Source organism: Motacilla alba, chromosome 18 (genome assembly GCF_015832195.1).
Source record: "Motacilla alba alba isolate MOTALB_02 chromosome 18, Motacilla_alba_V1.0_pri, whole genome shotgun sequence".
NCBI lineage: Eukaryota > Metazoa > Chordata > Aves > Passeriformes > Motacillidae > Motacilla > Motacilla alba.
The window spans coordinates 8,569,834-8,592,136 of NC_052033.1; the positions used below are offsets into that span (position 1 = coordinate 8,569,834).

Below are 22,303 nucleotides of genomic sequence, written 5' to 3' on the forward strand. Positions count from 1 at the left end.
GCCCGGGGCTCCGGGACAGCCGCAGCCGGGGAACACCCGGGCCCGGACGTGGCCACGGAGCTTTCGGTCCCTGTTTTGCCCAGCGCCACTAGGAAAGCATTTCCATCTCCGCCGCTCGAGCATCCCGGGGCTGCTGGGATGCTGGGAGTACTCGAAACACCGCTACTCTGCTCGTAATGGAGATCCCGCCCAGGTAAAGAGTCTGGGGAAACAGTGCAGACACAGCCGTACGTGAATGAGGGTTGAATTGCACCGCCACCTAATTCAACAGAAAAATCTTTGGCATACAGGTCTGTGGGATGCTCGTGTGTGTACATCCATCCATCCATCCATCCATCCATCCATCCATCCATCCATCCATCCATCCATCCTCCTCCCTCCGCAGTACCAGCCCTCACACTCCAGCTCCTGCTTGCTGCAGGTACCTGCTGCTCACCAAAGCAATGGAGGAGCCCTCCTCTCCCTCATCTTCAGTTTACATTCCTATTCCTGTAATAGCTATCTTGGGATAGTTCTGGAATTAAAAATGTTTCAAATGACAGAGGAAAACAAGGATGAGTAAGTGCTGCAGTAGAAATGTAACTCCTTGAGTAATAGATGTGGTGAAATGTCATTTATTTTCCGCATTATTCTGGTGAATTTTCTTTATCTTCACCCATGGCTGCTGGAGACCAAGCCCTGAGCTTTTGGGAATCCTATTGAAATGCTTAATTAAGGCAGGACAAAACAAACTGCTTAAACTAAGCAATGCTGAATCCCATGCCACAGGCATTGCTAAGGGTTAGATTTTCTGTCAAGGGTGGGTTTCAGGAGCCTTTCAGTGCCTTTATGGAGTTTTAAATTGTTGATTGTCCCTTAAAGTCATGAGCAGCTTCCACAGCACCCAGCAGCAGCTGGTGAGTTAAACTGTCACAATGGAAATCTTGTGTAGCAATAAGGTCACTTAGAAATAAGCCTTCTTAATTCAGTAATCCAAGTCAGGGTTGGCTTGGTGTGTGAAAATTTGCAGAGTTCTTCATGATGGCAAAGAGAGATTTAAAAATAAAGCTGTGTGGGATCAGCAGAGCTTTCCCTTGGACTAGACAGTCACTACTGCATTTTTCAGTCTGAAAAGAATCACTGAAACAGGTTCCTGAAAGTAAAAGAGGAGATTAGCAGCTGTATCACTGGAGGTGGCCAGAAATCCCCAGATATGTTCCATTGTCATGCACATCCTATGCAGACCCTGCATCCCAGGGCTCTGGTGCATTCCAGCATCTCCCAGCTCCCCCAGAACTCTCTCCATAGCCAGCAATACCAGGCTTCTTCCCTATGATTTTTCCTTACAGAGTGCTAGAGGAGGGCAAGACTCTCCCCAGAATAAAAATCTGCTGCAGAACCACGTGTGGGTGTGTTATTCCCGGGACACAGGTGATGCAGCCAGGGGGCTGTTCCCTTTGGGAAGGAGCACATTCCTCCCAGGCAGGGCTGCTGGAGGCAGCAGCTTGGTCTTGCTCCAGTGGGTTGTCCAGCCAGTGATTCCCGTTTCCCCTCAGGCTGCCTCTCATTAGCATGGATCGGGGGAAGGGCATAAAAGACTCCAGCTCATTTTGAGTCTGGAAAAACTTTACTTCAAAATGACAACCCAAGTGTTCTGGCTCCTCTGCTTTGTCATTAGACCATCTTCTGGTAAGTCTGTTACCTCCGGAGCGGGGCTGGGGCGCATCTGCCTCGGGAAGCAGGGGAGGCTAAGGACATTCCTACAAGCCCTTGCCCGGGCAGCCCCCCAGCCTGCAGCCTTTGCAGCAAGCAAGGGCTCAAGAAAGAAACATTTCAACGTGTTTGTGGGATGGGAAAGTAGATTGCAATATTTAATTTGCCAGTATTGGGAAGAATTAAGAGGACCCGGCAGAAGCAGGCAGGGAGCTGGTGCTCCTCTGTCCTGCCAGCCACCAGTGGCAGGTGAAGTTGGATTTGCTTCTGCATCTGGGATGTTTATAATTTGTATGTGACCTTTCTCTTTGAGTCCCCTTCACCTGTAACTCCAGCTGTCTGACTGACTTTAACATGTTCAGTGTGCCCTGTGGCTCTGCAGCAAGCTGTCCTGAACGGATTTGTTTGGGTTTAGTGCCTCACTGACAGAACAGAAATAGCGTTTACATCTGTTCCACTGAGAGTTGGTTATGTTGCAGTCGTATTTCTTAGGTTGCAACAACCAGACAGGAATATGCTGGTACAGGAGGAGGAACCTCAAGGTCTTGAATGGATTGAGTAGAGAAAAATGAGCTATTTCTTGATACAATCTGTGACTGAGAAGGCGTGATAAAGTGGTAGAAGAGTTTATTTACACACCCAAGTCCGAGACACCTGTTCAGAGGGCACAGCTTCACACTGAACCATCTCCAAACCCCCCTTGCTCGCTGCTTTTGGCAGCTTGGACTTCTTCCACCCCTCTCTCCATGGACATTCTTTTGACTTTACGTGTGGCCAGCCCAAATATCAGGGAATCTTTCCCATGACAGCAGCTGGTGAGAGCACAGGGGGAGAATTGGCAAGGTCAGCAGTTGAGTCAGTTATAGGAGATAAACCAGGACGTTGTTCATCTGTGTATGTCAAATCTCTCTTTTCACACGAGGAGCTGGGATCAGCCTCCTACACAGGATAACCACGGCCGTGAGCTCCAGACAGAGGCTGTGTGTGGGTGAGCTGTGTGAAAACTCTGCTGGCTCACTCCAAGCCTGCAGGGAAGGTCTAAAGGAATAGGAAAATAGACTGCCAGGGGAAATTTCTCTTCTGCCTGGCTAAACACTTTGATCATTTTTCTTTGTGAGGTTCAAGAGAGCAAGGTGAAGGTATAAATGAAAGTGTAGGTGATTGCCCAGCTTGTGTGAACAGTGCCATTAAGTTATTTTTTCCCTGGATTCCCAGACACTTCCTCTCTTTCTCAAATGTCCTCTCAAATTAAACAAAGCCTTGAAATAATTGCTACTCAGCAGTACTAGTAATGCCCAAGTCAGAGATCCAAAACCGTGGATAAAAACCTTTCCGGTAGCATCCGAAGGCGCTGGAGAGTCTGGATGATGTTGTCAACAGGCATCCCATGGGTGGGAAAACCAAAGAGTTCTGCTGTCATGGTCTCTTAGACAAGCATCCCAAATGGCAACATGAACCTTGTTTCCTCGGATGCTCCCTGGAGATTCAGGGGTTTGAGAGAAGGGTTTGTTTTTAATTTGCAACAATAATAAAGTAAAAATGCAAATCTCCTGTTTTGCTCACACAGCTGCATTCCCTGTACTGGACCTTCAATATCTGAGTAGAGGAACGAGGAGCTCTGCTGTGCTTCATCTATTGAGCTATTTATTTCTTTTATATCTTATTGTTGAAGGCCCCACTTATGGATTAGAGCCTCAAATCTTCTCATTCTGAAACATTTGGAATAAAAGACTTAGAACACTGATTTTCCCTCTCTTTTTTTTGTGTGTAGGATCCCTGCCCTATGCTGAGAAACCCGGCCAGGCTCTGAGCAAAGATGTTTTCAGTCCAGCAGCTGACGTTCAGGTGAAGGTGCCAGCGCGGGGCACGGGCGGTGCCAGCGGGAATGCCAGGGAAGGGCGGCTCCCGGGAATGCCCTCGGGAATCCCCTCCCTCGCCCCCGACAAGAAGAAACGCGCGGAGCCTTCCCTGGAAAACAGCACGGGGCTGAGGAAGCGCCCGGGGCAGCTCGGGGGGCTCCGGGCCCCGGGCAGCCCGGCCCAGGGCGCTCCTCCGGACCCCGGCCGGGCCAACAGGCGGCACACGGACCGGCGGCTGGCCGGGGCCGCCAACAGCGTGGGGGCCCGAGCCCTGCGAGCCGCCCCTCCGCACCCGAAGGCCGCGTCCCTGCTGGAAACTCATCCTTTCCCAGGCTCTGGAACGGGGCAGTCCGGTGATCCCGACGCGCCGCACCGCTTCAACCGAGCGGGGAAGGGAGCGCCCCGGGAGCAGCCCGAGCGCCCCGGGAGCCGCCCCAAAGCCTCGGGGGTCACCAACCGCTGGGCGCCCGGCCCGGGGCACCGCGGCGTGCCGGGGACAGGTAGGGGACAGGCTGCCCGGAGCTTCCCGAAGCTGGGGACACAGGGCGGGGAGGGGCCCCCGGGGCCCGCGGCTGTCCCTCAGGCTGTGCTCCTGTTGCAGACGCTGACAAGGAGAAGGTGTGTCGGAGCGAGTGCGGGAAGGAGCGGGATGAAGGGGAGGCTTTCTGTGCCAGCGAGTTCGGTAGGTGGTGCCCCTCAACCCACAGGACAGAGCACCTTCTGTCCACCTGCCACTCATACTGCACTGCTACGTTTAAAATACTGTGATTAACATATGGTAAGTATGTTCAATAATTACCAAGTATTCAAAAAGGACCCATCACAGCTCTTCATAAACATATTTACATTACCCTTCCCCTACCTTGGGCTGGTACTGCCCTTTTTTCTGTTTCCTCTGGAGGAGCAGTGTCCTTGGGACTGGTCAATGGAACTGAAAAGACTAATGGTTTTAGATACTCTCAGATTAAACATTGCAGCTGGGTTGTTCATCTCGCACTATTAGAGCAAGCTTGATTTTGGAGATTGAAGTTTGAAATTAAAATAAAATGGTGAACCAAACAGAAAGGAGACTGTGATCTTCTCTCTAGAGAGGATTCTTCTTGAAGTTCCTTAAAATTCAGTGTCTTTAGTCCTTGTGTTCACATTGATGTAACTAAAGATGGCAGGAAACAGCCTGGTATTTTTGTAGACTTTGTTTAAGGACAAGCATTTTCTGACTGAAACCCTGCCTTGTGCTTACAGAGTTGTGAAACAGATACCAACTTTTTCTCACAGTATTTTAAGAGATAAAGAAAATACAAGCCCAGTGGTAACAGATGTTTCCATTTGTAGAACATAAACACGTTAGGAGACATCTGTTTTCTCTAAATGGAGAAGTCAGGAAGTGCTTTCTACAAATGCTGTCCTGCTTTGGTTTTTACCACTCTCACACATTCCTGTCCAACATGGGCTTCACAGCAACCCGACCTCTGTGTGTTTTAGCCCTTAACAAACAGCTCTGCTCCTAAATTGAAAGGACAGGTAGGAAAAAGTCTGAGCAACAGATGAGCCAAGGTTCCAAGGCAGGCATCAGAGAGAGCTTTTCCTTTCTTTATTTGTACAGTGCAGATAAAAGAATAAATGACTGAATCAGAGTTTCCCCCCTGAGGCAGGTGTAACACCAGGTGCAGTAGCCCACTGACACAGAGCTGTTTCCCAGCCCTGCACTCGGCTCAGCACTTGCCAGAGCCAGAAACTGGGAGAAGAGCATGAAGAGGCTGTCTGAGCTCCCAGCACAATCTGCTTGTGCCCCTGTCTCTTGGTATGACAAGGGCCTTTTATTTCAAAAGCAAAAGTGTTTCATTACCAGCTTGGCTTTGTACTTCATTGGCAAGTTTTAAATTTGAAGATTTTACTTTGTTAGGTAAATATGCCCGCTTTTATGAATTAGGATAGAAAATGGTAAAATGGTAAACCCATTGTTTTCCTCCCTAAGAAACATCTCAATCCTGTAAAGCACAAGGTTTGCAAAGCAGCAAAACCTCAGGCAATGACCTCACCAAATGTGATTATTTGAAGCAATTCCTACTGCCCACTCCTGAGCCAAAGGATTCCTGCTGACACTTCCTTTCCAGCATTTCAAATTACAGCCTTCACACATACCCTGAAAATTGCCATGATATAAAATCTGATCCTATTTTTCCCTCTCCCTCAAAACAGCAGTGAATGGAATTGTTTATAACCTGGAAAGCCTGGGGAATGGAGTCCAGTGGATTACCCTCCTGGCAGACAGTGATGGATTGTACAAGATGAGTCGCCTCTATGTCACTCCTGACGCCGCCTTCTTCCGAGTTCACATCTTGGTTGTGGATACTTTAAACTGCAGTAAACCATGTCCAGACTTCAAACTTGGTAAATCATTCCAGCTAAATCCATTCTGCTATTCCTCTGCATGCACTGCAATCTCAGTCTGCCCTACTTTAATAGGCTTAGCCTGGGTTGTTGGGAAAATTTGGAAGAGAAGTATTTACTCAAAGTTGAGGCCTTTTTTCCATCCCAGTTTCTCAAAACTTTCACAAGAGAACCAACTGCATGAAGAAGTCAGGTACCAGCGCAGGCCTTTCTTAATTCTGTCCTGTTCCAAAATTATGGCAAGTTTTCAAGATTCCTAAACAATACAATACAATTCCAAAACAATACAAGCAAGAGCTTGTCTTTGTAAGCCGTTCAGTTTTCCTATTAAGTGCAAGTTTACCAAATACCAGCATTATCCCCAGAGTAAATCATCATTTCCATGCCAGCCCCGCCCCAGGTCCCAGCGGAGCTCCGGGGGCCGCAGTGGAAGCCCCGCGTCCAGGATGTTTCCACAGGCACAGCTTCACGTCTGTTCCCAACCGTGGTGCCCTGGGAGCGACCCCTCCGTCACTCCCCGAGGCTCAGCAGCCTGTCTGTGTCGTTTCTGTCGTTGCAGGCAGCAGGTACATCGTGATGGGCCACATCCACCACAAGCGCCGCCAGGTGCCCGCCGAGCTGCTGCCGGCCCTGCGCGGGCGGCTGCGCCCGGGGGACGGCTGGGTCGGCAGCGGCAGCAGCTACGTGAGGAGATTCAACAGGAAAAGGGATCTCAGGGTGAGGGCAGCGCGCTCCAAGTGTCCTTAAGGCTCCGGGGGCTCCGTGCAGGACGTGGGAGCGGCGGGATTCACCCTCGGAGCGCACCCGGCCGTGGGCAGCGCTCCCGCCCGGAGCCGCAGCGCAGCAGCCGCTTTTGTGCTTCAGCGAACACCGGGGCCTCGAGCAGGCACCCCTGGCGAGGCTCAGCACAGAAGTCACTCTAGGGAATGTTAACTGGCCGGGAATTTGCTCCAGCTGCTTTCAGAGCCACAGGTTATTGTTGCTTCCCCTGCTGCAGTGTGCCCCGAGTAATCTGTAGTAACTGTAATGCAAAATTCTGGCAGTTTTGTCCTCAGTACACAACAACTGCACTTTGAACCCTTCACCTTGAACACATTAGATGATACCACAGCTTTATCTACACAGGATGTTCACTGTGCTTTCACAGTTCTGCCTAATGTGTTCGATTTCAGAGAAACCAATACCACTAAGTACTATTTGCATTGTTTTTATCTCCTCAACCATGTCCACGGTATTTCTGAAAATTACACCATTCTTCCAGCAGAGCTGCATGTTCACACAAAGCATACAGATAGAGTGTAATAATTTGAGTATATGAACACACTGATTGAAAGCAAATCAAGAACTGCAAAACACAAATGCCCAGTTGCATTTACAAGTGATGGTGCAGGGAATGCAAAATGAGCACAGGCTACACAAACCGGGTGTGCCAGGGCACTTTGTCCCGGAGCCGTGCTGAATGCCATTCCCCGGGAGAAATATTGCCAAGCTTGTACTTGCACAAGAGTAAAGTTACTTTTTAAATCAAAAAGACAATATTTTATTACCTTTAGTGTGGTGAAATTGAGATGTTTGTTGTTCCCAGTCAGTATTCGCAAGTAAGTCTGTAAAAGAAACTAATAAAATGCTCATGAGGTTCTGCTTTCACTGTCTCCTGGGTTTTGGAAGACCCAAAATGTTATGTAATGATGTTGCACAAAGGCATCTCCCTGTGTGACAAGTTGGCTGAGGATTTGATACATATTTATATTAAGAAATCTAAAAAATGCAGTACGGTTTAAACCCCCCCACATCAGCGATGTGATGTGACCTGCCACAGGAAGCAGTGGCTTCTATAGAAGCACCTTCTGTTTTGAAACAAGGTAGTTCTGACACACTGTACTTGTCACACACCTCTGCAGCTTCATTTGGTGTCACTGGAAAGCCATGGAGCAGGGGACGGGACGGGCTATGCTGCATCAAGTATTTCTTGATATGGAGCCAAATACCAAGAGCAAACATCCCCTATTTGGGACCCAAAAGGCTCTTACAAGGACAGAAATCTACTCACAGCATGAGTCTACCTGAAAAATACCATGTCTCACTTTTGATATGTGAAAGACTTTGCATGGAGCACAGCATGGATTGATGGAATTTTCCTGAGAAAATCTGAGGGGGTTTTGGTTTGGCAGAAAGACTGTTCTGGCAATGAATCAAAGCTCTGGAGTGACTGGGAGGGACAGAAGGAGGAAGGGTTACATGAGCATCTCGAGTTTCTTTGTTTCTATTTTCAGGGGAAGTCCAGGGACTAAGCAGCAACTCCTCCAGGCATCCCCCGCCCAGAGCAGTCCCGAGCCCCATTCCCGTTATCCTGCTGCAGCCCAGGGAGGCGTGGGCACAAACCCAACCTCTGCCTCCCTGGGGCCGTCTCTGGGAAGAGACAGCCACAGGACACCAGTGCCAAGGACATCCCAAGCCTGAGTTCAGTGCCCATAACAGACACTGAACACTGGGATACAGATGTTGCTCTGGGAGCCTGAAAAGTGATTTATCCCATGTTCTCTTCCTGTGTTACCAAGTCCTCTTACCTTTCCCTTCATGACAGGAAGGTCCCTTCTTAAAATGTTCCCACAGCAGCTGAGCAACAAACCCCTGTGTGTCACAGCTCCACTGAGACAGGGCTGGAGCAGGAGCAGCACTGTTGTCACCAGCTCATCACATACTAAATACACCTCCTGAACATCAACAATTCCCAGATCGAGAGGATTTCCAGTCTTGCACTTGCTATTCCAAAAGCCTCCTAGCAATAACCACACTGGGAACGGGATGGCACTCACGTTCAACAGCTGCCATGGTAATTTTGGTACCTCACAATCAGTAATTTCCTTTCCAGCAGGACAAGTATGGAAAATTCTGCTGCCACCACACAGAAATCTGGGTGTAAGGGAATAACTGTTCTCATCCTGTCTGTCCAGGAATTTACTCAAGACTTTTGGGTAAGCCCAACTTCTTACTGTACTTTAAATCTCCATTAACTTCTGCATGAACTAAACTGAGATTGAGGATAATTGCTTCAAATTGGAGGAGACAGAAAAGAAAAATCAAGCTGGCACAGCTCACATTATCAATATCTTACAACATATAACCATTTCAAAACAACTGTTGCAATAATTCATAAAATACAAAGAAGACAAGGACTGAGCAGAGATCACAAATCTGATGAACTTTATGCTTGATGGCAGGTGGGGATTAATTACAAGTGATTTATTTTCTGTAACACCATTTAACTATAAAACATCACCACTAGTAAATCCAGAGAAGTACCTTGACCTGCCCAATGGACACTGAACACATTGAAACAGGCTCTCATGGAAGCACAGAAGGGTTTGGGTTGGGTGATTAAGCAGCAGCATTCAATTGGATGTGTGGATTATCTCCCTAATCAACCTGATTCACAGTTACATATGATCTGGCAAAGCCAAGACCTATATCCAAGAGCATTATCAATGTTTCATTCGAAACACCACCAAATCCAAGTCAAACACATTACTTTATTTGTCTAGGATGATGTGTCCTATAAGGTACAAAAAAGTACTCTTCAGTTTGCCACAATTTGTTAAAAACAGCAATCTATTGCCTACAGGTAGGAAAGATTTAAACCATGTCAATACGGGTTTAGGTATGAATAAATAAGTACAGAAATGCTGAGAAGTTGGGATGAGATGCAGGATATGTCCCAGTGCTGTTGGAGGTGAGGTTTTTCCTTGTCCCATTAAAACACAATGCTTACAATATGCAGCATCTTTTTAAAACTTCAAAGGACAACATAACCTAAATGCAACTACTCTTCTTTGACTTTCAGAAGCATAAATGGATTATTGTTTCCACACTGAACAATCAGTAATTTTCACAGATTAGTTAAATGACAACATTTGTATGTACAAAAACACACGGGTTTTTAGTAGATAAAATCCCCCCAGAAGAACCTGAACACCTGAGCTGGAAGTGTAAGAAAGGGTGGTCAGTAGCAACACCTTTTTTAAGAAAAATAACAGAGGAGGTTCTTGCATAGCAAGGTGTGAGGTTAAACCCAAAAGGAGCTTATCCATAAATCAGGTAAATCCCAGACCACTGTAGAACAGAAGTTGACTGTGAGTTAGTGCAAAAGCTGGTCAGGTGGGTGAGGAGCTGCAGAGAAACCAGGGCTGGGAACTGCAGACAGGTACCAGAGCAAGTCAGTCACACACAGGGAAGGAAAAGCCTCCTCATCTGCAATTTGCATCTTCTTGGGCTCCAGTTCACCCCTCAGGGCAGTGCAGGAGCCCCCCAGGGACACAATCACAGGTGGTACTCCACATTCCCACAGCACTTGGCAAAGGTCACTGAGCTCCAGTGGGCAGGAACATATCACCAACACCTCCTGCCCTGCCCCAGCTGGACAGTCCTTCAGGCACCCTGTGGGAATGTCTGACCAGGGTAACAGGGCTGGAATCACAACCAGCTCCTGCCCTGCCCCAGCTGGAGTCAGGGCTGGAACCACAACCAGCTCCTGCCCTGCCCCAGCTGGAGTCAGGGCTGGAACCACAACCAGCTCCCGCCCTGCCCCAGCTGGAGTCAGGGCTGGAACCACAACCAGCTCCTGCCCTGTCCCAGCTGGAGTCAGGGCTGGAACCACAACCAGCTCCTGCCCTGCCCCAGCTGGACAGTCCTTCAGGCACCCTGTGGAATGTCTGATGGGGATGGGTCCCGCTCCCCAGCCATTCCCACCCCTGCTCCTGGCAATCCCTGCACTCCTGCACAGATCCCCAAAGTGTCTCACACACGTGGCAGCGCACACTCAAACACACCTACTGCTGTGGGGAGAACAATGATCTCCATTTATTTTGTTTCATATACATCCATATTTTGAATTTTAATACAAAAGAAAAAAAAATTAGAATCTGACAAATGTTTACAAACAAGATACCTTCAAATAGATTTTACTCAGTTCAGTCTGGTGCAGAGTAAATGACAAATTGTACTGTTTGTTATATTCAAGGCAACAGAGTCTGTAGTCCATGACCACTCACAGCCCAAATTTTATGCAAGCTTGTTTTTATCTACCATGAATGATAAACTCCTTGTTGATTCCCAGTCCTGTGTGTGTGCACATGTGTACATAGCAGCTCCTTTCATAGAAAGAAAAGACATCTAGAGGTCTTCTTGTACTTTTACCTACAGGAATCATGTTAAGATACAGAATGGATTACATGGAACCAGGGCTGGATTTTATAAGAAAAAATAATTAGCTGACAAATGAGGGCAGCAATAAAAAAGCGTCTTTTTTGCAACAATAAATAAATACAGTCAAAGTTTTCTGTGTGGACTTTAAACCAGCTTCTTCACTGAAGAACAGACGTGGCATTTCCATGGAGTTAAAACGTGACCCCATTTACTGTATCTTTTTTCTTGCTCTCTTTCTCCTTCAACAAAACAAAGTTTTCCTGCTTCTGCCACAATAGTACAACAATTTGATCTTGACAAGAAAGTGGTGCTGCTGATTTTTATTTCTTTGTCCTTTGGACAAAATAAGCCAAGAATATAATTTGACTGTTGTGACCAATAAAAACGCAGTTTACATCAAGTCTTGTCAGGATAACCTGACTAAAAACATCTGGCTCCTTAATTAAAAATTGTCAGACAACCAGATCCTTGCTCGTGTGTTTGGTTAACACGCTGAACTCTAAGAAGCTGTAGACTGCAGTTTGTTGTTATGGGACCTGCAGAATACAGAAGAAAGTGAAGAATTAAGCACCCTTCAGTTTGGAGAACACAGTTGCTGCAAGGTGTAGCCAAAAATAAACCACAATAAGGGAATTACTACCATGCTGCTTTCATTTATTTTTTCCCCTTTAGAAAAAACAATAATTCCTGCCCCGAATTTTAAGCCCATTTTCTCCTCCAGAATACAAATATTTCAGTACTTGTAAAATGCAGTGTGTCACTGGGATATTCCAAAATGCCTGAAATCAGTTTTACTCACATATTTACATAATAGTAGTCCATCAAAAGGAAAGCAAAAAGACATTTTTAGTTTTTAATACTTATAATAAGGTCTACTTTGCTTAAATTTATTCAGTAAGTCTTTGGATTAACTTAATAGGAAAAAAAAACTGAACAGGCATGTTAAAATCACATTTTTTCTAAGCAGAGTTCAGCAAAACTCCTTTTTGACATTCACAGTTTTATTAGTGACTTAAACTAAAACAGTAAAATACAAGGTTTCCACGATGAATTTTTCATTTTTCTCAATACAGTATTTGAGGAACAGAACAAGTTTTTTGTTAATACAATTATGTTCACCAGTGTGACTGCTGGCAACAGAAACAACATTTACTTTTTAGACAAATGATCTGGATTTTTAGGGCAGTTTAATGTCACTGGATTGTACAATAAAAGAAAGTGACCCCAACATCCAGTTCTGATTCCAGTTAAAAAGTTCAGACTAAAGATATCACAATCTGCAAGAAAAGAAAGAAGATGGATGGTATAAATGAAAAACAAGAACAAATAAGATGCAGCAGTGAAGTCAGTGTGCAAGCACAGGGAGTGCTGGGGACCCAGCTAATGGCAGTGACACAAACATGGGTTGGAAACTACCTGACAAAAATCATTATTACAGTATTGAACTGGAAAGAAAAATGTGTATTCTTTTTCAGGAATGTCTATGCAAGGGAAACACTCTGTATCAGCCCTTCTTCAAGAAAAAAAAAAATAGAAGTTTATTTTGAAAGATAAATTTTGAGCTATGTTTCATTTTCCATACCCTACTTTAAACCTTACTGACTCCCCCGTTTCAAAGGTGGTAAATGATAAAAAGAGGAGAGAAGGAGAAACACTGAAGTATTTTAATTTCTTTCACTGGATTATAAGTTTCACAGCAGGATTGTCTCTTATTTGCATGAGAAGTATTTACTGCAGAGTAGAACATCAGCACAACCCAGACACAGTATTTGCCCTGATCAGAAATTGAATTTTCTGCAGCAATGAGTTGAAGTATCACTCAAACTTTGCTAATTCACGATACCAGCCCAATTTTTAACAGCTCCTTTTGAACAAACATTCCAAAGTAACCTTCATGAAATCATATTTAAGCCTTAATTTTGACAAAATTTTTCAGGAAAGCGCATGGAGCAGCAAATCCCTGTGCAAATACAAGATAAGCTTAGAAAGGAGATTTCAGGGGCCAACACAACACCTGTGGTTAGGAACACTTCAGCTTACCTGCTTGCCTTAAATCCTTTTAGTTTCTGTACAAAGAAAGACTCGAGAACTTCTGCACACTGGTAAAAAGGGGAGTCACTTGGATTGTAGTAACGGCAGTTATCAAAAATTTTGGTCATGTCTGCCACAAACTCCGTGACCTTTTTGTAGTAGCGTTTCAGGATTCTTTCTTCCATGGTAGCAAGGTCTTTAAAGAAACCAAAGATTATTTCAATGAGAGACTTTCATCCTAAACAGAAACCTACATTGTCAAGACTGTGGGAGACAAGGCATTATCCAGATTAGAGGCTTTCCCAGGAATGCTGGTTGTGGCTGGTGACAGCAGCAGGTCTCCCTCAGAAGAGACCCTTAGGCATGGATATGTTGTGTGCAGGTAAATTCAGTAAAATGCAAGAGTCACCATGACCAGGGAAAACCTTTGCAAGGAGCTCCCACTTTTTCTGAAGAAACGAAGGGAAAAGAAGGTCAGACAATCAGGATGCAGGTACCCTGTACATGTAACAGCCATCACCTACTGATTATTCTTTGAGTTCCTGCCTGGCTTTGAATGAGCTGTCAATTGAATGAGTTGAATGAGCTATCAATTCTCATGGGCGTGTGCACATTACACATGGCACAGATGAAAGATTTCAAGTGCAGGGTCATGCAAAATGCCAGAGCTCTCATTCTTACTGACCAGACACATTAAGGAGACAGAAATGGTGACGTGAGCAGTAATTGTCCTATTCTAATGCAAATATCAATTAAAAGCAGGGTGAGGAACAAAACCTGTCAAATATAAATATAGCTGAGTAAATGTCTACTGGCACTTTTAGCCAGAAAAACAACTATCTGCCCTTGGAAAACGCCTTGAGGTGCTTATTTTGAAATACCAGTGATGCCAGAACGTGTGTAAACAACTGCAGATGGGTCTGGATTACCTGGTGTATTTTACTCAGATTTACTTGTATTACAAATGTCTTCTGCTCCTACTTAAGTCAGAAAGGGCTAAATGCACCTTTGTTTGCTCCATCAATAATACTGTTATTTGAGCTCTCCTTACAAACTTTAACCCATCCATCATGGAATAAAAGCTGTTCAGCATTGTCACAAAAGCACAGTCCAAAATTTTGGAAAAGGAAAAGGACACAATTCCTAAACACATTATTATTTTCAGTCAGCATACCACAGCATTTTGCCAAGATACTAAAGTGAACTTTCCTATTTCTAGGATGAGTAAGGAGTAGGTGGGAAAGCTCAAATGACACACTGGCTCTCATTTAGAGATCTGAAAAGGTATTGGTTCAATATTGTGAGGAAAAGAATAACATTCCCAACACCATTTCTATCAGGAGGTGGATTTTGCCAGGAGGTTTCACATGCAAGTGCTTATCCAGTTTTAACTGGTGAGCTCTAAGAAGATCAGAGTAAAGCACTGGAAAGCTGCAGCATCTCCCCTTCCACTTTGCCCACCTTCACAACATCTGAATCCTTTTTCCCCCTGCAGCTTTAAAGGCAAATTACACATAATACAAAATTTACTATACTATCAAGTCGGATGAAGATAATTTTGAACTCCATCTTCAGGTGCATGTCACACTTCCATAGCATCACCTCCTCCTCAGCCTTTGGATTACACATCCCAACCTTTGGAGGAGGAGCTCATTACAAGGACAGAAAAAACCAGTGCTATTTGAATACAGAAATTTAAAACCATGAATTCTATCCTACTGTTGCACTGACTTCCACATTTATCTGTAAGACTGGCAGAATTCAGGGTGAAGGAGTCAGTCTAAGAGTAGATAAAACAGCCCTCATGAACTTCTGAATGTATCAGTGAGAATCACAGCGTTTCACCTGCCTAACCTGTGTATTTTGCAAAATATAGCTGGAAGTGGTCAGCAGGAAATTAACTTGCTATTCCAAAGCCCAAACCCACTCACTCAGGCTGCTCTCACCAACACTTACCCATTGGCTCTTTGATGACACCATAATAATCTGGGGCATCGTTGGGATCTACTGGTTCTAGGAAGGGCCATGCCATCTTGTGAGCCTGGCAAGGAAAGAGGAGAGAATGAAAATGTACAATTAAGTTAAAGTGGGCACTACTAATAGGTAAATATTTTCATCCTTTTATCTGTTGGGGTCTGGAGTTGAATTTCAGGAAGAAGTGCAGCATTATATGAAAAGGAACCAGTTCTCATCTGATGACTGGGTAAAGTTTTAAATGTCAGTGACCCAGTAGTTGGGCTTCAAAACAGGAAACTGAAATTCAGACATAACAGGATACTGTGCTGAACAGGCTGCATGGAAAAGTATGGACTGAATTTACTGAGAGTGCTTTCAAGTACCCTGAAATTAATACACTTTCATAAATGTATGTAAAATACAGAACAGTGCAAAACATTACTTACAGGATTTCTGTTATCATAATTTTAAGAATTTTACCACAATTCTTAAAAATTCCTTATAGTTGTAGCAGAAAAGCCTATTTGGGAGTGACAGACAAACCAGAAATATCAGACACTGTACATAATTCTTCTCATGAGGATGTCATCATTTACATGCTGATAATGAACCCCTGTGAGAACACTCCTGAAATCTGGTAACACTCAATTAAAGTAAGGAAGTGTGGATCACAACCCACAGCAAACTGATCTGAGAACAGAACACTGCACCTTCCATACCCTGTGCAGCTGGGCTCCCACTCTGCCTTTTGGGATTCTAAATCTGCTTCCTTTAGAAGCCTTTCACTGAAGGGATTGTTTAGTTTCACCCACTCAGGAGCAGTGATTTACTAATTATTGTAAATACTCCTCAGCACAGTAACACCAAGCAGGTTTGCAGCTGGCAGAGCTTTACTATTCCCTCAAATCTCAGAGCTAATAAGGAGAAATCACCCCTTCCTCCCAGACCCACTGGGTCTGTCCCACTCCCTGGTGCTGCCACCCTCATCCTCACCTGCAAGGAGCGCAGGACCCTCCTCAACCCTTCATAGTCTTTATCTGTGAGTGGACTGAGCACAGTCATGGCATCCTCTGTGGACTGGCACTGGGGACACACGTACTCATCGATGAGATCTGCCTCGCTCTGCAGGATGCCCACGCAGCGCCCGTGGTACCAGTTCTGACATCGGTCACAGCCAATGTAAAATCTGCAAGAGCCAAACCAAGTGTCAGTGCCTTCATCTAGTTCAAGTCCAGCTTACATTTAACCACATAAACCTGCCGTCCCCTGCACACAAGCAGATACTTGGCATGATTAGGCAACAGGTAACGTCAGATTTCAGAGTGACAAATTCTACTCCAACTGCTTTTGTATTTACAGACCACTTCAAAACACATTCCTAGATTTTACACTTTCAAGCAATCAAGATTTCAAAAATAATTCCTCTGCTTTAGAGATGAAAGGAACAGTTTAAAGCCAGAAGCCTCACCCAGCCAGTATCCAAACCAATTCAAGATGCATTTTGCACAAACTGGACTACAACTAGGGCTTGTTTCACTCCATACAAGCATTTTTCATATGGAAGCTTCAGCCTTGTAACTGAATACAGAGGGAGTATTCTATGACACAAAGCCTTACAGTAAAAGATGTATATAATTCACACATATATGATCATGTACCAACCATATACCCCCCCATACTAAAATTATATTCTCCAACCAGATCAGATTAAAGCACAAAAAAATCCACTAAATACAGCACTTGTCTTTTAGTCTTTCTAACCATCCATTGTTAAATAAAATAAAAAAGAAAACAAATCCCAATTTAAAGCACATGGTGTTTTAGTAGTTTGTTGTTAAGAATAAAAACCACAATACATTTTGACTGCCTTGAGGGATTTGACTTTTCCTAAACATTTACTGAACAGAAACATTTGGGAGGGGGAGACAATTACTGGAAAGCAATTTGTATTACGAATGAATACAATATATGCAGAATAACTCGTTTTTTACTCTTTGCAAGGAACAGGAAAGCACAGTCAGAGCAGTTTTGCTACCTAGACATGGAATAAGAGGTTCTTATCCGAACTCACTGCGACTCATCATAAGGTGTTCTGCAGATACAGTACAACTCCTCACTGCTGCCCTCTTGTGCCCGTTTACACTCATTACAGATGTACACATCCATTTTCTTAGCCTCCTTTTCTGTGATTCCAACACATTCTCCATGATACCAGTTAGTACAAAGATCACAGCCAATATAGAACCTAAAAGTGTTCACAATGAAAATGACAATGTAATTGTCATTTCAAATGGCATGGCACTTTTCCCTGCATTTCTCTCTGATGCACTTGATGCTGGGCTACTTTCTGTCTCAGCTTCCCTGCTCCCTATTCCTTACAAACTAACAACTCATGCTGCAGCTAGACTGGCAGTAAGGTCACTTGGGTCAATTTTAATTTGACAATTCAACAAAATGCACATGTATTAATATGTACATATTAATATGTAACCAGAACTTTGACAAAGCTATGGGCTAAAAATGTACTGACTTCAACGCGTGTGTGAAAAACCGTCAAAGGCACAAAAAGACAAGGCCAAAGGAAAAGGTTTACATTTTCAAAATTGCAGCTCAAAAGCCACTGAAACATTTCCTTATGGTTTGAAAATGTAGGTCTCAGTTAATTTAAAAAACAAAAGCAAAGCGCAAACACCAACTAGGAGTTACGAGTACACTACAAGAACATGCAACCAGCAGTGTGTAGGTACGTCTTGGTGTAACATGATACGAAAGAAAATGGGGTCAGGGCATGATTGTCAATTTTAAATCTTGGTGGGATTTTTGGGGGGAGTGTGCACTGAAAAACTGATAATAAACTACTTAAAACTGTGACAAAGTGGAATTTTGAGTGAATAATGTCTCCTCTCAGACACAGCTGTGTGACAGAACCAGGTATGGTATGACACAAAGTGAAGGGAACCAGGGACAGAATCATGGGGATGGGACCTTGCACAGAATGATGTGACAAAAGTGTAAAATATTATGCCAGGATGTTTGTAACTCGTGTATGGATCTCTCAGGACACACCTATGACCAGTGACAACCAGATGGGCGACGCTCACATCCATTCTCTCTGCCTAAGCAAAAGCAAGCGCACTCAGAACCTCCATCCTCCTGGATTTTGGAGACCTCAACCCCCTGCCAGGTGCTGCTGTAGGAATTCCTGCACCCTGTCAGCCTGCAGGCAACACCCTGGGGACGCCACAGCACCAGCAGGGCAGTAGCTACCCCATGTTCCACAGGAAGCATCTCTGATTTCCTGGGCCTCTGCACACATCCTGGACACTCAGATCCTGCCTTTTCTCTTGTTTTTCAGTCAGGCAAATCCTAAAATGAATATCACACAACCCAATTTCCATAAAGAATGGCTAGACAGATTCTGACAACTATCAGCAACTCAGCCTGCACCCCTTTCCCAAGAGGGGCTGTGTCTGCTCCTGGTGATAGGGGAGCACATTTGCATCCAGGTGTAGATGCTGAACCTTGCCATTGGAATGTGGAGCAGGTGCCACATTATGATTTAACAAGTAAGTTGGAATCTTAGCAGGAATCTTAGAAAGATATCCTTACTGACCACCCTTGAAAACAGTATCAGCAAATCCCTATAATCCTGGAGTATCATGAATGAGAACTAAACATAAGAGATCTGCAATAAAATGCACAGCACAAAACAACTTACAAGGTTTTACTCAATCAAAGAAAACACACAGGGTATTCATAAAATACCACAACTTGGCTTTTCAAGTAGCACACCTATCTTTTCTGAAGTAGAAAAGAGACACCAGCACAAAGAGGATGATCCAATGCCTACATATACATGAAAAACATTTTTAAAAAATTCTCAGAAAACTGTTTTAAAACTCGACTAATTCCTTTCCAAACAGCAAAAGGATTATGTACTGCAACAGTACAGACATCATTTGTAGGAACATCAAATTTAAAATTCACAGAAAGCAAAGCAGCAGAGCTCAATCATATTGCTAAGGACACTACTGAGTTATTAACATTTCTTTTTCTTGAAGTTTTATTCAGTGCATTGAAGCACAGTTCTCAATTCAAGCTACCAAAATTCACTCTATGACCACTGGAGTCAACACAAAGCCTGACAAACAAATCCCTTTACTCACTCACTAAGTCCAGATCAGTAACACGCAGACCTCTGGTATCACAATCAGAGAACAGGGTCCCTCCTAAGTGCACTGAGTGACAGAAAACCTGACACAGACACAAAGTTAAGTGAGGCTGGGGACACCTCTCAGAGGTGACAGTGACATAACAGCCAGAGCATCATTCTGCTCTTCCTGCAGCACTGGCAGTCCAAGGAGTAGCTCCATTTCCCACACTGAAGTCATAGTGCAATGGTCAGAGCTACTCAAAACCAAGGTGAAAAAAACCTCAAATATCTCAACTTTGTTAAAAGATGTCATTAAAACCCAAAAAAGGCTAGAAGGAACCTCAGGAGGTCCCCTAGTCCCTTTGTGGAACAAAGAGCCATGACCCATGGAGTGAATGCACCACTCCAGATCTATGGTTTCCCTGTTATCAGCCCTAAAGTACTATCAAACGGTACCAGTTCTTACTTTGGGTATTGACACTTACTTGGAATTGGTCTGAAGTCAAATTTATCGTTCATACATCTCTACACAGCTCTCAGATGTGAGAAAACCATTACTAACTACTGCTGTTAGTCACCTCTAGCTTAAGAAGCAACATGTAACACTATCCCCGGGAATCCACTGGATTCTCCCCTCAGCACTTACACCATTTCTTCACAAGCACTGTACGTAGCATAAATACTTGTCCTCATTCACAGTCAGAATCAAACTAGAGAGAACTGCAGTTTTCACTTTGTCAAATGCTTGAATATTCATTTTTATCAACCCTAGCATGCAAATAATAACTCATGGAAACCATTTCTCCCTGAAACATTGTCCAAAGTGAACTGCAGTCCAGTGACTCGGAGCCCCCTTTACTGGTACTGCCTTACAAAAAAAGTCATTTATTGGAAGACGGTACCAAAGCTATTTCTGAAGAACATCAGCTACTTCTTCAGAAGAAATTGCTCAAACCAAATTGTCACTTGCTTCTGAGGCAGAGGCAAAACGGCAAAAGAAAGAGTAACAGAGTGGAGGGAAAAAAAGAAAGGAGTATGCGCATGTGAGACAGGAAGGTCACACAATGGAGACATGCAAACGAGTAAAATATAAACCACGCACAGTAACTGCATCAATCGAGTTTGTTAATATTGGTAACTTCTAGTGGAAATAGAGACTTTATTCTCTACACCTCAGTAATCCCTGCAATAACTTGCCACTAGCTCCACTTCTAGCACTACCTAGCACTAAGAGCTGACACTAACCCTTAAGCTAAGGACATGCAGGAGGGGCTGGGGCTTCGCTACTCACTTGGACTCGTCGTAAGGCGTTTTACAGATGCAGTAAAGCTTTGTGTCCTTCTTCGTTTCCTTTGAGGTAGTAGAAATCATTTTCTTTTTCTTGGACTTGGAAGCCGAGGAATCTTTCTCCTCCTCTCGTTTCCTCTTCTGGGAGGAGACTGGCACGGGGACAGTGGTGGAGGAGGAGGAGGTGACGCTGGCTGCTGGCAGCTGTGGTGGTGCTGGTGGCACTGGTGGCGGTGCTGGTGGGGCAGCGGCGGCGGCTGCGGCGGCCGCGGCTGCTGCTGCAGCAGCTGCTGCCTGGGCTCTTTCTTTTTCTTTCTTAATTTTAGTCAAGTCTTTCTTTAGCTCCTCCTGAAGTGTATTAAATGAATAAATAGAGGGAGGCACTTCATATGATTATTGCAAGACAGGGTTAAAATCTAGGCAAAAATCCCCAAGCTTAACCAAAAGAAAACAATTAAACCCATTTAAATATGCATTTTTTCATGTTCTGAACCTATAATTCATATAATATTAAGGGATGACATTCCTGGGCTACAATGGCCCACTGGCTGTAACTTATCAGAAGCTCTCTCATGAAAGAAGGTAATTTCAGTCCAGAAGAAAACCAAGAGGCTCTCAAAGGACATATGAGCAGCTTCGCAGAGATCCACAACCAGCTTCTTCCTGTAAATTCCCTTAAAATCTCACTCAGTAAACAAAGATTAACACAGAGATACCCTCCCCAGCTTAACATCAAATTAGCCTTTGAGACCCTGTCCTTACCTGCACTTCAATCTGCAGATCTTTGTCCAGAAGTGCTCTTTTTTTCAGTATTTCAGCTTTCAGCTGCTCTTTATGCTTGAAAAGCAGAGCTGAGAGCTTGGTCGCGTTCTGTTTGCTCCGCTTCTGCTCCACACTCTCTTCTCGCTTCCGTTTCTTAGCTGCCTGTTTTTCTTCTTTGTCTATCTTATCCAGAATATATTTCATCACTTGGTTGCACACAATCATTCTGGGGAAAGAATAAAGGAAAAGGACATTATGCTGACCTGCCTGTTTATTCCCAGTTGAGAATGCAGAATCAATTCTCAAGTCACTGCAAGCTCATTATTGTATTTCCTAAGATGTACAAGGTAAATTTAGCAACACCCAGTGCTTCCACTCCTGCTTATTTACTAGAGCACTGTGGGGAGAGATCAAGTCCCTTGTTAGGCTCAAGAGGGCCAATCCCAATTTCACTTAAATGATCTGAGTACTAATTGTTCCTCCCCTCCCCCATCTGATTCCCAACAAAGCTTTGGCTTTAGTAGGATGAGAGAGATTTTCGCTCAATTCAGTTTCCTCAATTTGTTTGAAAGAGCTGGATTTTTATTCTGATGCAGGATGAAAGTGAGTTGGAAGTCTGTAACTTCTTCAAAATCAGACATTTCTATGCTCCAGTGACCATGAAATACTACCAAGATTTTGTGTTTTGGCATAAGGACTGACAAGCACTCTTCACTGTATAGAATTCACTATAAACAGTTCCAAATTTCTCCACTAATGACAGCTCAAGATTAGTTTTTCGTCTGCTTGCTGTACCTTCAACTATAATCTATTTTCCTGCTCACTTGTTTTGCACCTTTCATTCGTTTTGCTTTATATTTCAATTAGAAAATGAATGTATTTTTGTTCTTCTGCATTTACTTTTCCCTTCCCCATTCTTTTCCAAAACCATTAGAAAACCAAATGCTTCTTGTTGCCAGAGTGACCATGA

The 22,303-nt window shown here is 44.2% G+C and overlaps 2 protein-coding genes across 14 annotated transcripts in view; one reads left to right on the top strand and one right to left on the bottom strand.

Moving 5' to 3' along the window:
• The first annotated feature begins 55 nt into the window (after positions 1–55).
• Positions 56–7,587, top strand: C18H17orf58 (chromosome 18 C17orf58 homolog). 2 transcript variants are annotated; one of them, XM_038156972.1, is made up of 5 exons: positions 56–193; positions 3,464–4,051; positions 4,153–4,233; positions 5,751–5,942; positions 6,502–7,587. In XM_038156972.1, exons 2-5 carry the CDS (start codon positions 3,604–3,606, stop codon positions 6,687–6,689), a joined length of 909 nt encoding a protein of 302 aa, XP_038012900.1. In that variant the 5' UTR covers positions 56–193; positions 3,464–3,603; the 3' UTR covers positions 6,690–7,587. The 2 variants fall into 2 exon arrangements, with proteins under 2 accessions (XP_038012900.1, XP_038012899.1); XM_038156971.1 differs by lacking the exon at positions 56–193 and adding an exon at positions 1,465–1,668.
• Positions 7,588–10,775: 3,188 nt separating this feature from the next.
• The window catches only part of BPTF (bromodomain PHD finger transcription factor), a 52,611-nt gene continuing 41,083 nt past the window's right edge, over positions 10,776–22,303 (bottom strand). For 8 of the 12 annotated variants that reach the window (XM_038156947.1, XM_038156943.1, XM_038156941.1 and 5 more), the window contains 7 exons: positions 21,334–21,559; positions 20,576–20,919; positions 17,203–17,376; positions 16,125–16,317; positions 15,132–15,216; positions 13,185–13,371; positions 10,776–11,680 (listed from right to left, as the gene is read on the bottom strand). In XM_038156947.1, coding sequence (XP_038012875.1) covers positions 11,644–11,680; positions 13,185–13,371; positions 15,132–15,216; positions 16,125–16,317; positions 17,203–17,376; positions 20,576–20,919; positions 21,334–21,559 — 1,246 coding nt within the window. In that variant the 3' untranslated portion in view covers positions 10,776–11,643. The other 4 variants (XM_038156946.1, XM_038156952.1, XM_038156942.1 and 1 more) reach the window with 3 other exon arrangements.